The following is a 15751-nucleotide window of genomic DNA, read 5'->3' on the forward strand; positions in this document are numbered from 1 at the left end:
GTCCTCGTGGTCATGGGGACCCTGGCATCTCAGCAGCAACCTGACTAGAGATGGTGGACGTAACGCCCTTGGCAGGGGCTGGGCACCCAGCAGCGGTCACTGGTCAGGAGGGCTTCTGGTGGGACACGTTAGCACTTCCCGGGCAGTAACTCCATCAGCTGAACAACACTGTGGGGGAGGGGCTGTCCCAGACGAGCAACTGAGGCCCAGAGTTAGGGCACAGGGACCCACCCACGGTAATCCTGGCTGATGGAGGGTGACAGCCAGGACTGAGGCCACTTGCCTGGTGCACTGAGGCCCAAGCAAGCCTGCCTCTGCAGCTCTGGGCTGCAGCCCTCAGTCCCCAAGACACTTGTATATTAAAGCTGCCTGGAGTGGGCAGCAACCCACTCACTGCCCGAGCCCCTCTCCCCTGGCAGGCCGCTCATGGAACCTCAGCCTAAAGGGGGAAATGGGTTTGCCCTGAGCCTTCCCCTTGCCCCTCTGTCACCCTCCAGGGACAGGCCTACAGCTCAGATGGAGCCCAAGTCCAAGAAGAATCTCCTACCACCTCAGCAATCAGGCCATCGGAAAGCCCCCCAAACCACCACACCAGTGACTTTCCCTCCTGGGGACCAAAACGTCCTCAGACATACATACGCCTCCAGTCCTTGAACTCCGAGGGCATGGTACGCAGCAGACAAAAGCATCCGACAAGAATCAGATCGTTTAACTTTCACCATAACCCCACCAAGGGGGCAGTGTGACCACCCCAGGTCACGCGCTGAGGACGTGGCTGCAACACCAAGAGCGAGCAGCGATCCTGGCGTCCCACACAGCTGGGCCGTGCGGAGCCGGGACTCACAGCCAGCGTGGGGGGCTCCGGCGGGGGCCCCTTCCTCCCCCAGGCAGCTCCCTGACAAGTCCGAAGGCCCAGTGAGGGTACCGGCCTCCCTCAGCGCCAAGAGGGGAGACGCTCTCTCTGTCAGGCCTGATCTCCATGCCCCTGAAGGAAGGACCCAGCACACACCCACCAGAGTGCTGAGCTTGCCTCCGCTGAGAGGTGGGCAGCCGGCCTCCCCCAGCAGACACGGCTGCGGCTCCCACGAGGCGGGCCCCGGAGCTGCACACTCACAACGTCGTAAGAGGTGAAACCTCCCAACCGTGGCACAGCCTCTCGGCTGAGTTCCAGTCTGTCTGCTGAGCGGGCGTCATGCCACCAGCTGACAGATCGCTGGTGTCTGTTAGCTCAGAACGACAGAACTGTCGGGTCCCTGACCCACAGAGGCCGTCTGTCCCCTTCTCTGGTGGGAATGCCAACCCCAAGAGCCACCCCGTGGACCCGACGTGGAGAAGCTGGGGCGGGTGGCAGGCCTCCCTGCCCTGGGCCCCCCGGGCGCTCTGGCCGCCCCTGTGTGCACTCACCTGCAGGCCGTGGCCCCTGGAGGAGAAGGCGGGGACGCAGCAGGCCAGGAGCGGGCACCAGAACGGGGCTCTGCCCTGCCTGTCTTCATCCGGACACAGCCAGCCCGGCTGGTTCTCCTCCCCTGCGCGAGAGGAGGGGGTGGGAGGGCCTGTTAGAAACTGGGGACCGAGTGCTCCGCGGGGGGCCCCGGAGCCCGCCCACGTGCTGACCCCGCCGGCTGGACGCTCACTGCTGCCCCCTCAGCCAGCCCTCCCCACGGCAGCCAGCGCCATCCGGCTGAGCCCCTCCCAGGCCCCGCGGTTCCCCCTTCAGTCGGGTCCTGGTCCACCTGCAATAAAATCCAGACTGTTCCGGAAGAGCTGCGAGGACCCTCCTTCCCTGTCGGCCTCACCCTGGGGCAGCAGGCTCCACTGTGCTACCCGGTCCTCGGCGGCTGAAACGGGATGAGCCCGCAGGAGGGCGGCCCTCTGCCCTCCGCCCTCTCCAGGGCCGGCTCCGCGCCTCGCTCCTCGCTGAGGCTGAGCCCCGCCTTCTCGGAAAGGCCTCAGCTGACCATCGCCCACTCCCCCACCTCCATCGCTCTCTGTCCCAGCCCTGAGGGTGTGCACGATGGCCCTGCCCACAAGGTCTGGCTCGTCTATTAATAGGTTTGCGTCTTTTTTCCTGTGTGTGCGCGTGTCTGCACGGGCGCACAAGTACACATGTATATATGCGTGAATGCACACACACGTGTGTTTCACGTCCTCATGTGTCCACCAGCCTCCCACCACACCTCCTCTGCTCCACCCCATCCTTCATACAACGCTGCATGCGCAGCGGGGTCGCGTCCCCTGTGTGGCCTGAGCGGAGCTTCTTCCCTGAGCCCCATTTTCTGGGTTAGTCCAATCAGGATGATGGCCTCCAAGAGCAGTCACCTCCCCCAGCCCCGCTCGGCACAGAGCAAGCACTGGAGAAATATAGCCAACTGGGAAGGCCATGCAGCTTTGTTTTCACAAGATGAATAAATCTCAGAGATTGTCTGCACAGCCTATGGTTAACAGTTCTGTATTATGTGCTTTGGGCTTCCCAGCTGGTGCTAGCGGTAAAGAACTCGCCTGTCAATGCAGGATCTCCTGGGATCTGAGTTCAATTCCTGGGTGGGGAAGATCCCCTGGAGGAGGGCATGGTAACCCACTGCGGTGCTCTCTCCTGGAGAGTCCCATGGACAGAGGAGCCTGGCGGGCTACAGTCCATGGGGCTGCACAGAGTTGGACACGATGAAGCACCCGGGCGTGCACTGTGCCCTAACATTTGCTTAGAGGACAGTCGTATGCTAAGTGTTCCTATCACACACCCACAAATAACCAATAAGGAGAGGGCAGGAGGGGAGGGTGCAGAGGACGCACTTGTGTAGGGCGCAGACAGTGGCGATGGAGTTCATGAGGTACACTTACCTCTGAACTCACCCAGCTGCAGGCATGAAATATGCATGGTTCTCTCTATGTCAATCACACGCAGTAAAGGGGCTTTAAAACTGTCATTTCCACCAGAGAAAGGTGGTGTCTGTGTGCTGGGACGAGGGGGCAGGGGCCGAGGCTCTTTGCGAAGGTGAGGATGTTCACAAATGCGCGGATTCGCGAACAACCAGCTCCAGCTCCAGCAGAGGCTCCGGCGCCTGCCCCAACCCCTCGAGCAGCGGAGCCTCTGGGCAAAGAGCTCCTTCCCTGAGCAAGCCTGGGCGACCCCGCCCTGGTTCCCGCCGCTGGGGAGGGGAGGCCACCAAGGAAAGGGCACCCTGAGCCCAGGACGCGCCCCTCGGTAACAGGACGGCCGTGTGCACCGCACGCTACAGTTTCCAGGGCTCTGTCCCACGCACCCTCCCACAGCCAGCAGGCGAGCTCAGAGCCAAAGACAGGGCTCAGGAGCCGAGAAACTAGCCCCCGGAGGCACCCTGCCAGACAGCCCACCCGCCCTGGGGACGCGGCCTCCCGCTTAGACAAAGCCCCGGGGGGTGAGTAAGACGGGCGAGGCTGCAGAGTCTGGCCCTGCTTTCACGGAGCTGACAGCCACGCAGACCCAAGGCGCTTACACTCATGCAGACCCTCGCCTCCGCGGCAGGGGCCTGGGGGAGCGGTCCGAGCCCACCTGCTCGCCCGGAGCTCCGTGAGCGGACGCGTCCGCTCCCCCATCACCGCGTCGCCCCGAGCTCCGGCCTCCCCTCCACGCACTCACAGCCCATCGAGTCCTGGCAACTTATCCTGTCTCTTCCCTTAATGATCCGACCTTCTCCTTCCAGATGGTGCCTTCCCTGCCTGCGACTGGGAACGTTAACAGAAAAGTGGGCTGTTGTTCCCCATCTGCCACGGCCATCGTTCCCATCACAAACCGGGGCGGCTGAGGCCAGATCAGAAGGCCGCCTCCCGCTTGGGGTAAGTGACATTAAGAACTGGCGCTGAAGGCAAAGCCACAATTTCCAGCTGCCATTAAGTGGAGGCTTATTTAACATCAGCTGTGCCCGCCAGCACCCACCCAATTCCGGGGTCCCCGTCCCTGTCCACACCCCCGAGCCCTCGGGACTGCCTGCGGGCCGCAGGAGGCTGACTCTGCCAGCAGAGCGCTGCGTGGCTCAGAGCCGCACACGTCACCTCTCTGAGCCTGTGGCCTCGTCTGGAAAATGGGGGAAATAATTCCAACTGTTAAGAGCTGTTGTGAGCAGTGGGAAGATTATTCACTAATATCCAGTGCTCACCAGACACTCCAGAAACAGAACCCAGGGACTTCCCTGGGGGCCCAGTGGGGAAGAATCTACCTCGCAATGCAGGGGACAGAGATCCGAACCTTGGTCAGAGAACTGGGATCCCACATCCCGCAGGGCAGCGAGGCCCACCTGCCGCAACCACCAACCTCCATGCGCCACAACTAGAGAGAAGCCTGCCCGCTCAATCAAGACCCGACGCGGCCAAAGAAATAATTTTTTAAACCATTATTTTTAAAAACAGAAATAGAACCCATTACAATCACTGTCCTCGTGGTGAAGAGGATGCCAGCTACTACGCTTGAGGTCGGACCACCCCCTGCCCCCGGGCCAAGCCCCCCACCCCGGCCGGCCCTGCCCAGCGTCTCCAGCCCCGCCTGCCTCCCACTCCCCACCGTCAGCCCCAGCCCTGCACTCTCACCCTCAAGGCGGCCCCAGCAGACAGCCCGGCCTGCCCTGCTCTACGCCCTAAACCCAAGGCCCCTGTCACCCCTGCCCACCCCACACAGACACTGCAGACCACAGCCACGGGCATCCCTGCGCATGTCTTGTCCGGACACCTTGCCCCTGCAGAGAGACTCTGGGGTCCAGGGAGGCCAGGCAGGGGCCGTGGTCACCCGGCTGGGGTGAACCCGAGAGGGGCTTCAGGGCCAGTACCCTTGGCCCTCCTGCAGAGCAGACCCGCTGTTTCCAGCTGAGCGCTTGGGCAGGTCCTGGCGCCGCCCTCTGACAGCTGAGGGTTAATGGAGATGAGAGACGAGGGCCAGAAGGCACTCAGCCCACGGCCAGGGCCACGCACAGGGCTCTGTGATTGGACCCGTTGTGAAGCGGAGCACCGGTTACGACCGAAGTCTGGAAAGCTAATCAAGTCAGAGGCAGCGGGGAGAGCCCTCAGGCCGGGCCCAGCAAGGACCTCTTTCTCTGATCGTGGGATTGGCCTGGGGTCTGCCCGGCCCAGGTCCTCCAGGGGTGGGAACAAGGAAGGCCGGACCGGGAGAGGCCGCAGGGGTCCCTGGGCCACGGATGCAGCGTTTAGAGCCGCAGGGGCTGGGGGACAGGAAGGGAGAGCCAGAAGCCCCAATCTGTCCTTTCCCCGCCCCCACCCCTGGGGCCTCCTACAAACCTTGTCCCGCGCCTTTAGTGCCTTAGTGAACGGAGACTAACTGGCAGAGAGGGGGAGGGCGTCCTGGCCCCCTCCGCACTCACCCGGGAGATGCAGACACCCCTTTCCTGGCAGCTGCCCCTTCCAGGCACCATCTCCCCTACGCTCACATGGTACCCTTGGAACATCCCCATTCTCTGATGGAGAATCCCAGGCACGCAGGGGTGACGTCGTCTGTCCGAGATCACGGAGCTGGCAGGCTGCAGAGCTGGGAACTGGACCCCCACAGTCTGGCTCCGCTTCACATGGTGCTCAGACCCCGCAACGCACAGCAAGAGGCCCAGGGGACGCTAGGCCGGGTTAGGGGAGACAGCCTGCCTTCCTCAGGCCGCAGGGCACAGCGGTGGCCACACTGGGATGTAAATGGGGTCCCCAGATCCCCAGGACCCCTGCCTTTCCAAAGGGTAGAACTGACCCCCGATCCCAGTTCGCAGCGGCCCCTGCCCAGCCCTCTGCGCTCAGTCTGGGGAGGATTATGATCTCGGCACACTGGACTCAGGGAGAGAGGAGATACAGGGGAAAGGATTAAAGGAATGACATCCTTGGTGAATAAATGTTTTTAACATATTCTATTTCTAACAGGCTCATATTGTTCCCACCCCACCCCCCACACCAGGCACCGCAGATAAACAAACTGGCAAAATAAAAGAACCAAATTATTCAAGCCCCAGGGGAACCCAGGCATTCAAATAAGATTTCAAATGACTCTCTTTCCATTAAAACTTTTGCTGCAGTGAAACCGGGTGGAGATAAGGAAGCCGAGCGTCTTCACGGGCTGCGGAGAAGGGAGCCACTCACATCAGTGAGGTCCTCTCCCGCCAGTACCGAGGCCCCCTCGGCAAAGCATCTGAGCTTCAGATGGGAGACGGGCGCAGGTCCACACACCGGGCTCAGGCCCTGGACACCTCCCCCGCGGGCAGGCGGGGAGAGCGGAGCTCACGGCCGACGCCCAGCAGGCAGGCCACCTCTGCCAGAAACCCCGCCGCCCTCGGCTTAAAACCCCTCCTCCACCGTCCGCAGGCCTCCTGGTCCCAAGAACAACCCGCGGAGGCCCCTGCGGATCAGCACCAGACCCCGGAGGCCCCGACCCAGCTCCTCCAAGCCCAGGCCTCCTCCCTGTTCCCTCCCCAACCTCCCGCGCCCCCCAATGCCCTCTCCACCCCTCAGCGCCCCCAACACCCCCTCCACCCAACGCCCCTCCCAGTCCCTCAATGCCTCCACCACATCCCCTCTGTGCCCCCAACGCCCTCTCCACACCCCCTCACACCTCCTCACACCCCCTCCACGCCCCCAACACCCAATGCCCCCTCCGCCCCTCAGCGCCCCCAACGCCCCCTCCACGTCCCCCACGCCCCCCCAACACCCAACGCCCCCTCCACGCCCCACATGCCCCCTCCGCACCCCTCCACGCCAACACCCAACGCCCCCTCCACACCCCCTCATACCCCCTCACGCCAACACCCAATGCCCCCTCCACACCCCCTCACGCCCCCTCCAACGCCCCCCAACACCCAACACCCCCTCCACACCCCCTCACGCCCCCTCCAACGCCCCCCAACACCCAACACCCCCTCCACACCCCCTCACGCCCCCCCAACACCCAATGCCCCCTCCACATCCCCTCATGCCCCCTCCAACGCCCCCCAACACCCAACGCCTCCTCCCCACAGCAGCCAGACGATCCACTTAAACGTTAATCACGTCACACCGCCCTCGGCTCTCAGCATGGCAACCAAGCCCCCACGCTTCCAGACGAACTCCGTACACCTCACCCTGGCTTTCCAGTAAACCCGCTCCCCACTTCCATCGGCCTCCCCTCACACCCCGCTATGCACCAGCTCTGGCCACCTCAGGCCCTTTGCACTTGCTGTACAGCCTGGCTCACTGGACCGAGACCCCGCCCAGCTCCGGACGTCACCTCTGCAGAGCCCAACCTGACCAGTCCAGGCCCAGGCTCCGTGCAGTCACGCGGCGGCTCCACGCGCCTCGCCGCTCCAGCCCCTCCCTGTCCATTTGCTCCTCATGGAAACCTCTGCCTGCCTCCTGAAAACTGTAACTTCCTTGAGAACAGTGAACCTCTGCTTCTCCGTTGTTCTTGCCCCCTGCGCGTGCCTAAAATTCCTGCGTTGTTGTTCATTTGCTCAGTCGTGTCCCACTCTTTGCGACCCCATGGACGGCAGCACGCCAGGCCTCCCTGCCCATCACCAGCTCTGGGAGCTTGCTCAAACCCATGTTTGTTGAATCAGTGATGCCATCCAACCACCTCATGTCCTCAAATAACTGCAGAGACTCAATACTTTTTTTAATTGATGAAAGCCATTGACAAAGGTCCTGGCTCCTTTCCAGAAACGTTTTAAAATCGATTGGAGATATATATTGAATACTTATCTCGAAAAAGATCACACCAGAAACAAAAACAAAATAAAATACAACAAAACCTCCAAAATCACTGCTATTGACTGGAATCAGCAAAAGGAAATTCTAACATGTCACAGACAATAAGGTTCCGATCGGCAACAAACCAGGCCTTTTGTCAATTCAAAAAAAGCACAAATAAAGTGCTATAGCTTAATGAACGTGCTTTGGCAGACAGAAGCTCACCAACTTGAGGAAGCAGACTGAACAGGAACTAAGAGTGGGCTCTAGGGCCAACTGCCCAGGTGCTGAACCCCTTTCTGCTGCGTGAGCTCCGGCAAGTCACTGCACCTCTGGGCCTCAGAATCTCAACCGTACAAAGGGGTTCACAGTAGACTTACCTCTTGGTGTTACTATGAATGTGAAATGAAAGAGATATGTGTAAAATGCTTAGGAAAATGCTTGCCGCATAGGAAACATTTTATAAATAGAAATGTCCATTATTTCATAGGCGATGCATAGGAGAAAAGACCCTAGTGGCTCAGACAGTAAAGAATCTGCCCGCAATGCGGAAGACCTCAGTTCGATCCCTGGGTCTGGAAGATCCCCTGGAGGAGGGCATGGCAACCCACTCTAGTATTCTGGCCTGGAGAATCCCAGGGACGGAGGGGCCTGGAGGACCACAGTGAGTGGGGTCCCCACTCCAGTGTTCTGGCCTGGAGAATCCCAGGGACGGAGGGGCCTGGAGGACCACAGTGAGTGGGGTCCCCACTCCAGTGTTCTGGCCTGGAGAATCCCAGGGACGGAGGGGCCTGGAGGACCACAGTGAGTGGGGTCCCCACTCCAGTGTTCTGGCCTGGAGAATCCCAGGGACGGAGGGGCCTGGAGGACCACAGTGAGTGGGGTCCCCACTCCAGTGTTCTGGCCTGGAGAATCCCAGGGACGGAGGGGCCTGGAGGACCACAGTGAGTGGGGTCACAGAGTCGGACATGACTGAGCACCGCACAGCACAGGAGAAAAGAATTATAAAGAGGCCTCTGGTTGAGAAGCAGTTTAGTCTAACCTGCATCATTCTTTTCACAACAGTTTTATTGAGATATAATTCAGCTACCATAGAATCCACCCCTTAAATAAAGAGTGCACTTCACTGGTTTCTGGTATAGTCGCTCAGTTGGGCAACCATCACCACTCTCTAGTTTGAGAACATTTTCATTATTCTCACCAAAAAAACCCCTTAGGGGTGACTCGCCAGTCTCTCCTCTTCCAGACCCCAGGCAACCACCAACTAACTTTCCATCAACTCCCACCGTTCTACAGATGGGGAAACTGAGGCTCCAAGTGGGGAAGTGACATGTCCAAGGTCACTAAGCATGGCCTCTGGCCCCAGCTGTTTCTCCCCTACATCACCTCCCTTCACTCAGAAGCCTCCCTGGCCCCCGAGACTGAACGCACCCATCATACCCACACATATACACACCCCAAACCTCCCCCTGTCCACCCCTGACCCTAGGGCTTTACTCACGGAGTCCGATCTTGGCCAAGTGCAACCTGTTGACCCAAGAGATCTTGCTCAGGGGGTTGGGAGTGATGAAGACCACCATGAAGCTGATGGGGCGGCCGGACCTTCAGTGAGAGAGCAGGGCATGAGTACTGGAATGGGGCCCGGCTCCCCGGGGAGGCCCCCAGCCCCTCTACCGTCCCCACCAGCCCTGGAGATGGAGCGCGGTCTGTGCAGAGCATCGAAGCACGGCCAGAGAGGCTGGTGGCCTGGCAAAGCCTCAGTCCCTTGGGGAAAGAGTTCCTCCACCCACCACAGCCGCAGGGACAGGTAGGTCCCTAGAGCGACAAGGCCACGGCCTCGCAGCCCAGCCCAGGGGCCCAGCAAGGCCACCGGGGTCTGGGCCTCTGCAGGCTGCAACTCAAGAGGCCCCCCCGGGCCCGACGTGGTCAGCCTTCCGCAGGCCTCACCAGCCGCCCGCACACGCCTGGCCCAGAGCCTCTGGCTCGGGCCTGTTCCTGGCCCTTGACACAGGACAGCTGCTCAGCAAATGTCCGCTGAACAATACACGAATGGATGAAGGCAGGACTGAACGGAGGTGTGTGCAGGCTTGGGGGGCAGAGGTCTCTGCTGTCCCTGTCACCTCACCTCGGAGCGGCAGGGCCCCTTCACTGTTTCTGAGCTTGTCTCACCCCTGCGGTCCACCCCAGCCCGGAGAGGCGGGTGGGCCCGGGGAGGAGGAGGCATGGAGCGGGGACAGGGCGGCTCAGCAGGGCACCAGGAGCCAGCGGGAGGACCACGCGCAGGTTCAGGACCCCACCCCGGGGCACCAATCCCCCTGCCCTGCAGCCACGGTGCCTATAAGACTCCCCACCTGCCCCCGCGCACACGCGTGCGTGCATTCAGTCATGTCTGACTCTGTGCAACAGACCCAGCTGGTCACAAACTGGGCTCTGACCGCTCACCGCCCGGCCTAGGCCTCAGAGTGAGGACCCTGAGAACCTGGCCCTGCCTCCTACGTCTGAGCCTCGCCCTCCCCATCTGCAGAGTGGGGACCACACGGCTCGCTCTCCATCTCTGCATCAAGTCCACAAACGCCTGTGGAACAGGTGTGGGTCTACAGAGCACCAGCTCCTGGGCGGGCATGTGGGGGAGGCTGGGGGCACCTGGTCCCAGGGGATGGCATGGCCGACCAACCTCTGGCAGTGTCCGCACAGCCTAACAGAGGATGGGCTCCCCCCGGGTGTGAACGGGTCCTTTCTTCATTCATTCATTCATCCATTCGACCACGAGCACCTGCTCTGTGCCAAACGCTACCCTGGGCCCAGCCCACAGCACGTGCATACCCATGCCCACCCCCGCCGCGCCCACGCCCAGCCCCTCCCAGCCACGAGCAGGACAGATCCGATGCCCCTCCAGGGCCCCTCCTCTCACTTGTCGGGCTTCCCAGGAAGCAGGAGCCGCAGGCGGCACTTGTTGGCTGAATGGATCTCCTCCTCCTTCACCCGCATGAGCCGCTGCAGGGCCAGGCACCAGTCCTGAGCCACCGTCATGTTGAGGTTCTAGGGCGCGGGAGCCAAGGGCGTCAGCACACAGCCCGCTGTCCCCGAGAGCCACCCTCGACGACTCCACGGCAGTCGGGGCCCACGGGGGGAGCAGAGCGGGGGTCCGGGCGGTCGGCCACTCCCCGGGCGTCAGGCCTTGGTTCCGAGCCTCCCCAGCACCCCTCCTTTGAAAGGGACACACCCTCCTAGCCTGAGATGAGGCTTGGGAAGGCACTGCGGGACAAACCAGACTCTGTACAGAACACAACAAAAAGACGCCCACAGCTGGGCCCTGCTCAACCGGAACCAAAGCTTCCGCCCGAACCTCAGACCACACACGGGACTCCCAGGAGCCACAGGGGCGCCACCTGGCACTGCTGCTGGGGGCCCTGAGGCCAGGGTACACCGGGCACCCAGAAGAGGGGAGCTGGCCCGTGCGCCCTGCCCAGGCCGGTGCTGGGTACCTGGTAGGTGCCGTGCAGCGTGCTGATGAGGAGGGTGATCTGCTCCACCACGGCCAGGTCCTTCTGCAGGTCCTGAAGCTCCTGGAAGAGGCGCGGGGGCCCGAGGTACACCTTATCTGGGCAGAGAGAGACCCCGTGGGTGGAGAAGGCACCAACAGAAACCCCAGCAGATGCTCACTGCAGCGGCGAAGGGCTGCCAGGCCTCCCTGGGGGCTCAGCGGCCGAGAGTCCGCCGGCCAGTGCAGGAGACCCGGGAGGATCCCATGAGCCGCGGGACAACCGAGCCCGTGTGCCACGGCTACAGAGCCGACGCTCGAGAGCCCGCGCTCCGCAGCCAGAGAGGAGCCCGGCTCAGGCAAGGAGAGAAAGCCCGCAGGGGGCAACAAAGCCACACATAAAAGAAACACCTCTTAAAACAGAGGAGGAGCTGCCGCCCTGGGGATGGGGCACTAGAGATGCGGGAGGAACGTCACCAGCCTCTCATCTACTGGCGGGGACAATCCAATCGGGGAAAGCCTAGCACCTAGGGTCTGGCCACGCTCGGTCTATGCAGAGGGTCACAGGAGACCAGAAGACTGAGAGCCAGCTGTGCCAGGAGGACGGTGAGCAGCGCCTCAGAGGGAAGCAGCCGTGCCGAGGGAGCCTGTGAACGGTCAGCAGCCCAAAGGTGCTCTAAAGGCCTGCTCTGCGGCAGGGCCTACTGGACGTGTTGGAGCGAAAGCTGCACATGAGACACAGGGCCTCGGTCTTCGTGCAGCAGGTGACCCGGTCGGAGTCCCACGCGTGCTGGGTCACTTCAGTCGCATCCGACTCTGTGACCCTGTGGACTGTAGCCCGCCAGGCCCCTCTGTCCATGGGACTCTCCAGGCAAGAATACTGGAGTGGGCTGCCATTTCCTCCTCCAGGTGAATCTTCCCGACCCAAGGATGGAACCTGTGTCTCTTGAGTCTCCTGCATTGGCAGGCGGGTTCTTTACCACTAGCGCCACCTGGGAAGCCCGGTGGGGTGGGGGAGGAGTCAATTAAGAAGATGGTGGGAGGTGCTAGAGAGGAAGGTATCCGGGCGATGGGACAGAGATGGGATGGGGGTGACAGCACCCAGGTCTCTGAGAATGATACAACTGCAGTGGGGAGGGCCTGCGGGAGGGCAGCGAGAAACAGCAGGAGGGCCCAGCAGGGTCGGCCGGGGCGGCCTCTGAATGCGAGGCTAGGAAATCCGGGCTGCATTCTCCAGGGCTGCATTCTCCACACCGTGGCTACTTAAGCTGAGGTCTCATGGAGTCCTAGGGAAGGGTGGCGGCACTTAATCTGGATTTTCATCCAGATGATCATCTAACAAACAGGTGCACGTCCTCAGTCACCTGGATATGACTGTAAAGCCATATCCTGAGCTTCCCTGGCAGTCTGGGGGTTAAGAATCTGTGCTTCCACTGCAGGGGGCATGGCTTCAATCCCTGGTCGGGGAACTAAGATCCCATGTTCCTCATGGTGCGACCAAAAAAAAAAAAGAAAGGAAGGAAAGGAGAAATCCACACCCCGCTGCCCAGTGTGAGGGCTTCCTGACTTTGCAGCCACGTGCTGGCCACCAGGCAACGAACATGGACCAAGGTGGGCGTGGGCGGTAAGAGACAGGCTCATACCAAATGAGGGCAGAGAGGGGCTCTGCAGTGACCCCAGCGGGGTGAGCTAGAGGGAAATGGGGACCAGCCCGAGGTACCTCATGGTACAGGCGCAGAGAGGTCAAAGGAACCTGCCCTGTAAGAGAATCACTTGCATACTGAGAGTGACTTCACTCCAGCAAAAGACATCATCCATCATGTTCCATTAATGCTGCTAACTTGAATTTTATTGTTTGGTAGCTTCATTTCTATTCCGCTTGTGATTCTGTTTAGATGTTATGGTTGCTCAAGGGATATAAGCATAGGAAGTTTATTAATATTATACCTAGTCTTAGATCTGCACTTATTTAAATAACAATATAATAAAAACTCATCCAAGGCCAACTGGGGCTCAACTAAGATTTCTTCTCTCCTCTTTGAAGGGGATCTGGCACCCTAGCCCTCTACTTTGAGAAATGCGGTCACAGATAAACCAATGGCTGAAGGAGGGGTCCCAGAGCAGAAGTCTGAGTGGTCCCGGGAAAGTGGAGCAGAACCTGGGCTGGAGGTGCCTCTGGGGGGGCAGGCGGGCCGGAAGCCCCTCCCGGGGACTTCTGTGAACACACAGCCAGGAACGCAGAACAGCCCCCACTGCCTGCCTCCCAGGCCTGGGGAGGCGGACCCAGCGGCTGAAACTGATACAGCCCCCCGAGGGCGAGAGTGTGCGGCGAGCCCCTGCCTCAGAGGCACCCCCAGGGTTAGGGCGAGACAGGGCTGGTGGGGAGGCCGAGAGGCACGGGCCTCCTGCTGCTCCGCAGTTGCCTCAGGTGTTCACTCGGCACACGTGTGTTAACACCCACCACACACCCAGGCGGAGGGCCACAGTCACACCTGGGGCCGAGACGAGACGGCAATCAGAGCATCACCGTAAAGGTGAGAACACAACCGGGCCTTGAGAGCACAGGACCTGCACCTGGGCGGCCCGAAGGAATCGGGAAGGCTTCTCGGAGGAACTGTCACCTGAGCTAGACAAAAACCGGACAGCAGAACAGGCGGAAAAGGGCAGAGGCCAGGAGAAGGCTCTGGGGCAGGAGGGCACTCGGCCTCCCAGGGCCATCGAGGCCAGGGCAGGAGGGGGCGGGTGGACCCCCAGGACAGGCGTGCGGGCCTCAGTGAGGACACTGGGCTTCAGCCCAGGGCAGCGGGAAGCCACCAGTGCATTTCGGGTGCAGGGTGACACAGGGCTCTGAGGTGCACTTGGAAGAGTCGGCCCGGGGAGGGTGGCGCACAGGACAGGCAGGGGCACTCGGGGCCGGGCAGCCAGGAGATCCTGCAGCAGCAGGAGACGGAGGAAGCAGGTGGACGGGGGAGCCAGTCACCCCGAGTTCTCAGTGTCCCCGTCATCGGACAGAGTCTGAGGGGACGGTCAGGACGGGGAAGGGGGATGCGGGCAGAGCCAGGCCACCCTGGGCCTGAGGTCGGGGGGTTTCGGGGACAGGCCACCCGGGCCCTCACAGAACAGACGGGCAAACTGCGGCCCCACAGGGAGGCAGGCAATGGCCAGGCAGGCCCTAGAGGTCATGCTTTCAGATCCAAGGTCACTGCGTGTGTACGCCTGTGTGTACATGTATGTGCACGTGTGTGCATGCACGTGAGGGTGTACAGGGCTGGGGTGGAGGCTGACTGCAGGGGGGTGCATTTGCACACTCAGGTGGGGACACGGTGCGTGTCTCAGGGCCAAGTGCCCACGGGCCGGGGGTCCGAGCCCAGGCGGGCAGCCCCGGGCGGGGAGGGCGGGGACTCACTCTGGGCCTGGCCCGTGGCCGAGGCCTTCCTGGCGCCGGCGTTCTGGATGAGCGCGTTGTCCTTGTCGTGGGAGCCGCCCTCCTGGCCCAGCTCCACCACCTGTACCTGCGGTAGCGCCGTGTTCCACTTCACCACGTACTTGGGCCCCAGGGGCACCAAGCTGCTGATCTCCAGCTGGCCCCTGCGAGGGAGAGAGGACACGGCCCTGGAGAGCCCGCCGCGCCCGCCCCAGGGTCAGCCCAGAGCCGTCCTCCGCACGTCAGCTCAGCCAGGCACCTCGCAGCCCAGCACAAGCCCTCGGGCCAAACCGAGCGGTGGAGCAGGCAGCGAGGGGAGGCGCAAGCATCGGGATATCCAGGCCAGCCCCAGAGGCGCACGCCCACCCCGAGCCTCGGAGCCCCTACCTGTGGTTGGCAGGCCTGAGGAAAAAGACAAGAAGGGTTGTTACTGTTACTGAGTGATTTCTGCAGGCGTTGAGACCCCCTGGGGGCCGGCCGCCAGGCTGGGCCACGTGAGGGCAGAGGAGGGCCACGTGGAGGGCTTTCTCCCTAGGCCAGACACTAGCCTTCCATCACCCCCTATTCCCACCGCGGCGCTGCTAGGAAGCCTACCTTATTTCAGAAAAGGATACTAATGCTCAAGACAGGTCACGTGACTCACCCCAAGTTACCCAAAATGATCCCCCAAAAGTGGGCCACTAACACCCTCATCAGCTTCCCTGGTGGCTCAGATGGTAAAGAACCCACCTGCTACGCAGGAGATCCCGGTTGGATCCCTGGGTCTAGAAGATCCCATGGAGAAGGGCATGGCTCCCCACTCCAGTATTCTTGCCTGGAGACTCCCATGGACAGAGGAGCCTGGCAAGCTACAGGCCACGGGGGTCACAAAGAGTCGGACAAGACCGAGCAAATAACGCTTTCACTTTTCAACACCCCCATCACACGTTCACACCCTGGAGGCTCCAAGCAACAGGAGGGCAGAGAGGGTCAGATCCCTGGCACCTGCATGGAGCCCAGGATGCAAACAGGACTTAATTAAAGAGCTCGGGGACATCCCTGGCAGTCCAGTGGTTAAAACTCCATGCTGTCAATGCAGGGGGCTCAGGCTCAATCCCCGGTCAGGGAAGTAAGATTCCTCATGGCACACGGTGCAGTCAAAAAAATAAAAAAAACACAGTGGTTGCATG

At 61.4% G+C, this 15751-nt stretch overlaps 2 protein-coding genes across 41 annotated transcripts in view; one reads left to right on the top strand and one right to left on the bottom strand.

The window, feature by feature from the left end:
* The window catches only part of ARHGEF10L (Rho guanine nucleotide exchange factor 10 like), a 155125-nt gene that overhangs the window by 40319 nt on the left and 99055 nt on the right, over positions 1–15751 (bottom strand). For 15 of the 40 annotated variants that reach the window (XM_081580933.1, XM_081580934.1, XM_081580930.1 and 12 more), the window contains 5 exons: positions 14565–14746; positions 11163–11278; positions 10589–10716; positions 9179–9279; positions 1405–1526 (listed from right to left, as the gene is read on the bottom strand). In XM_081580933.1, the coding sequence (XP_081437059.1) occupies positions 1405–1526; positions 9179–9279; positions 10589–10716; positions 11163–11278; positions 14565–14746 (649 nt within the window). Of the gene's footprint in view, positions 1–1404; positions 1527–9178; positions 9280–10588; positions 10717–11162; positions 11279–14564; positions 14771–14969; positions 14985–15751 lie in introns of all 40 variants that reach the window. The other 25 variants (XM_081580915.1, XM_081580910.1, XM_081580917.1 and 22 more) reach the window with 2 other exon arrangements.
* Positions 494–7376, top strand: LOC145542336 (uncharacterized). Its single transcript, XM_081580948.1, has 3 exons — positions 494–1127; positions 3681–3813; positions 6036–7376. Exon 3 carries the CDS (start codon positions 6160–6162, stop codon positions 7087–7089), a length of 930 nt encoding a protein of 309 aa, XP_081437074.1. The 5' UTR covers positions 494–1127; positions 3681–3813; positions 6036–6159; the 3' UTR covers positions 7090–7376.

Source organism: Giraffa tippelskirchi, chromosome 3 (genome assembly GCF_054371585.1).
Source record: "Giraffa tippelskirchi isolate mGirTip1 chromosome 3, T2T-mGirTip1v1.2.pri, whole genome shotgun sequence".
In the NCBI taxonomy this organism is placed as follows: Eukaryota; Metazoa; Chordata; class Mammalia; order Artiodactyla; family Giraffidae; genus Giraffa; species Giraffa tippelskirchi.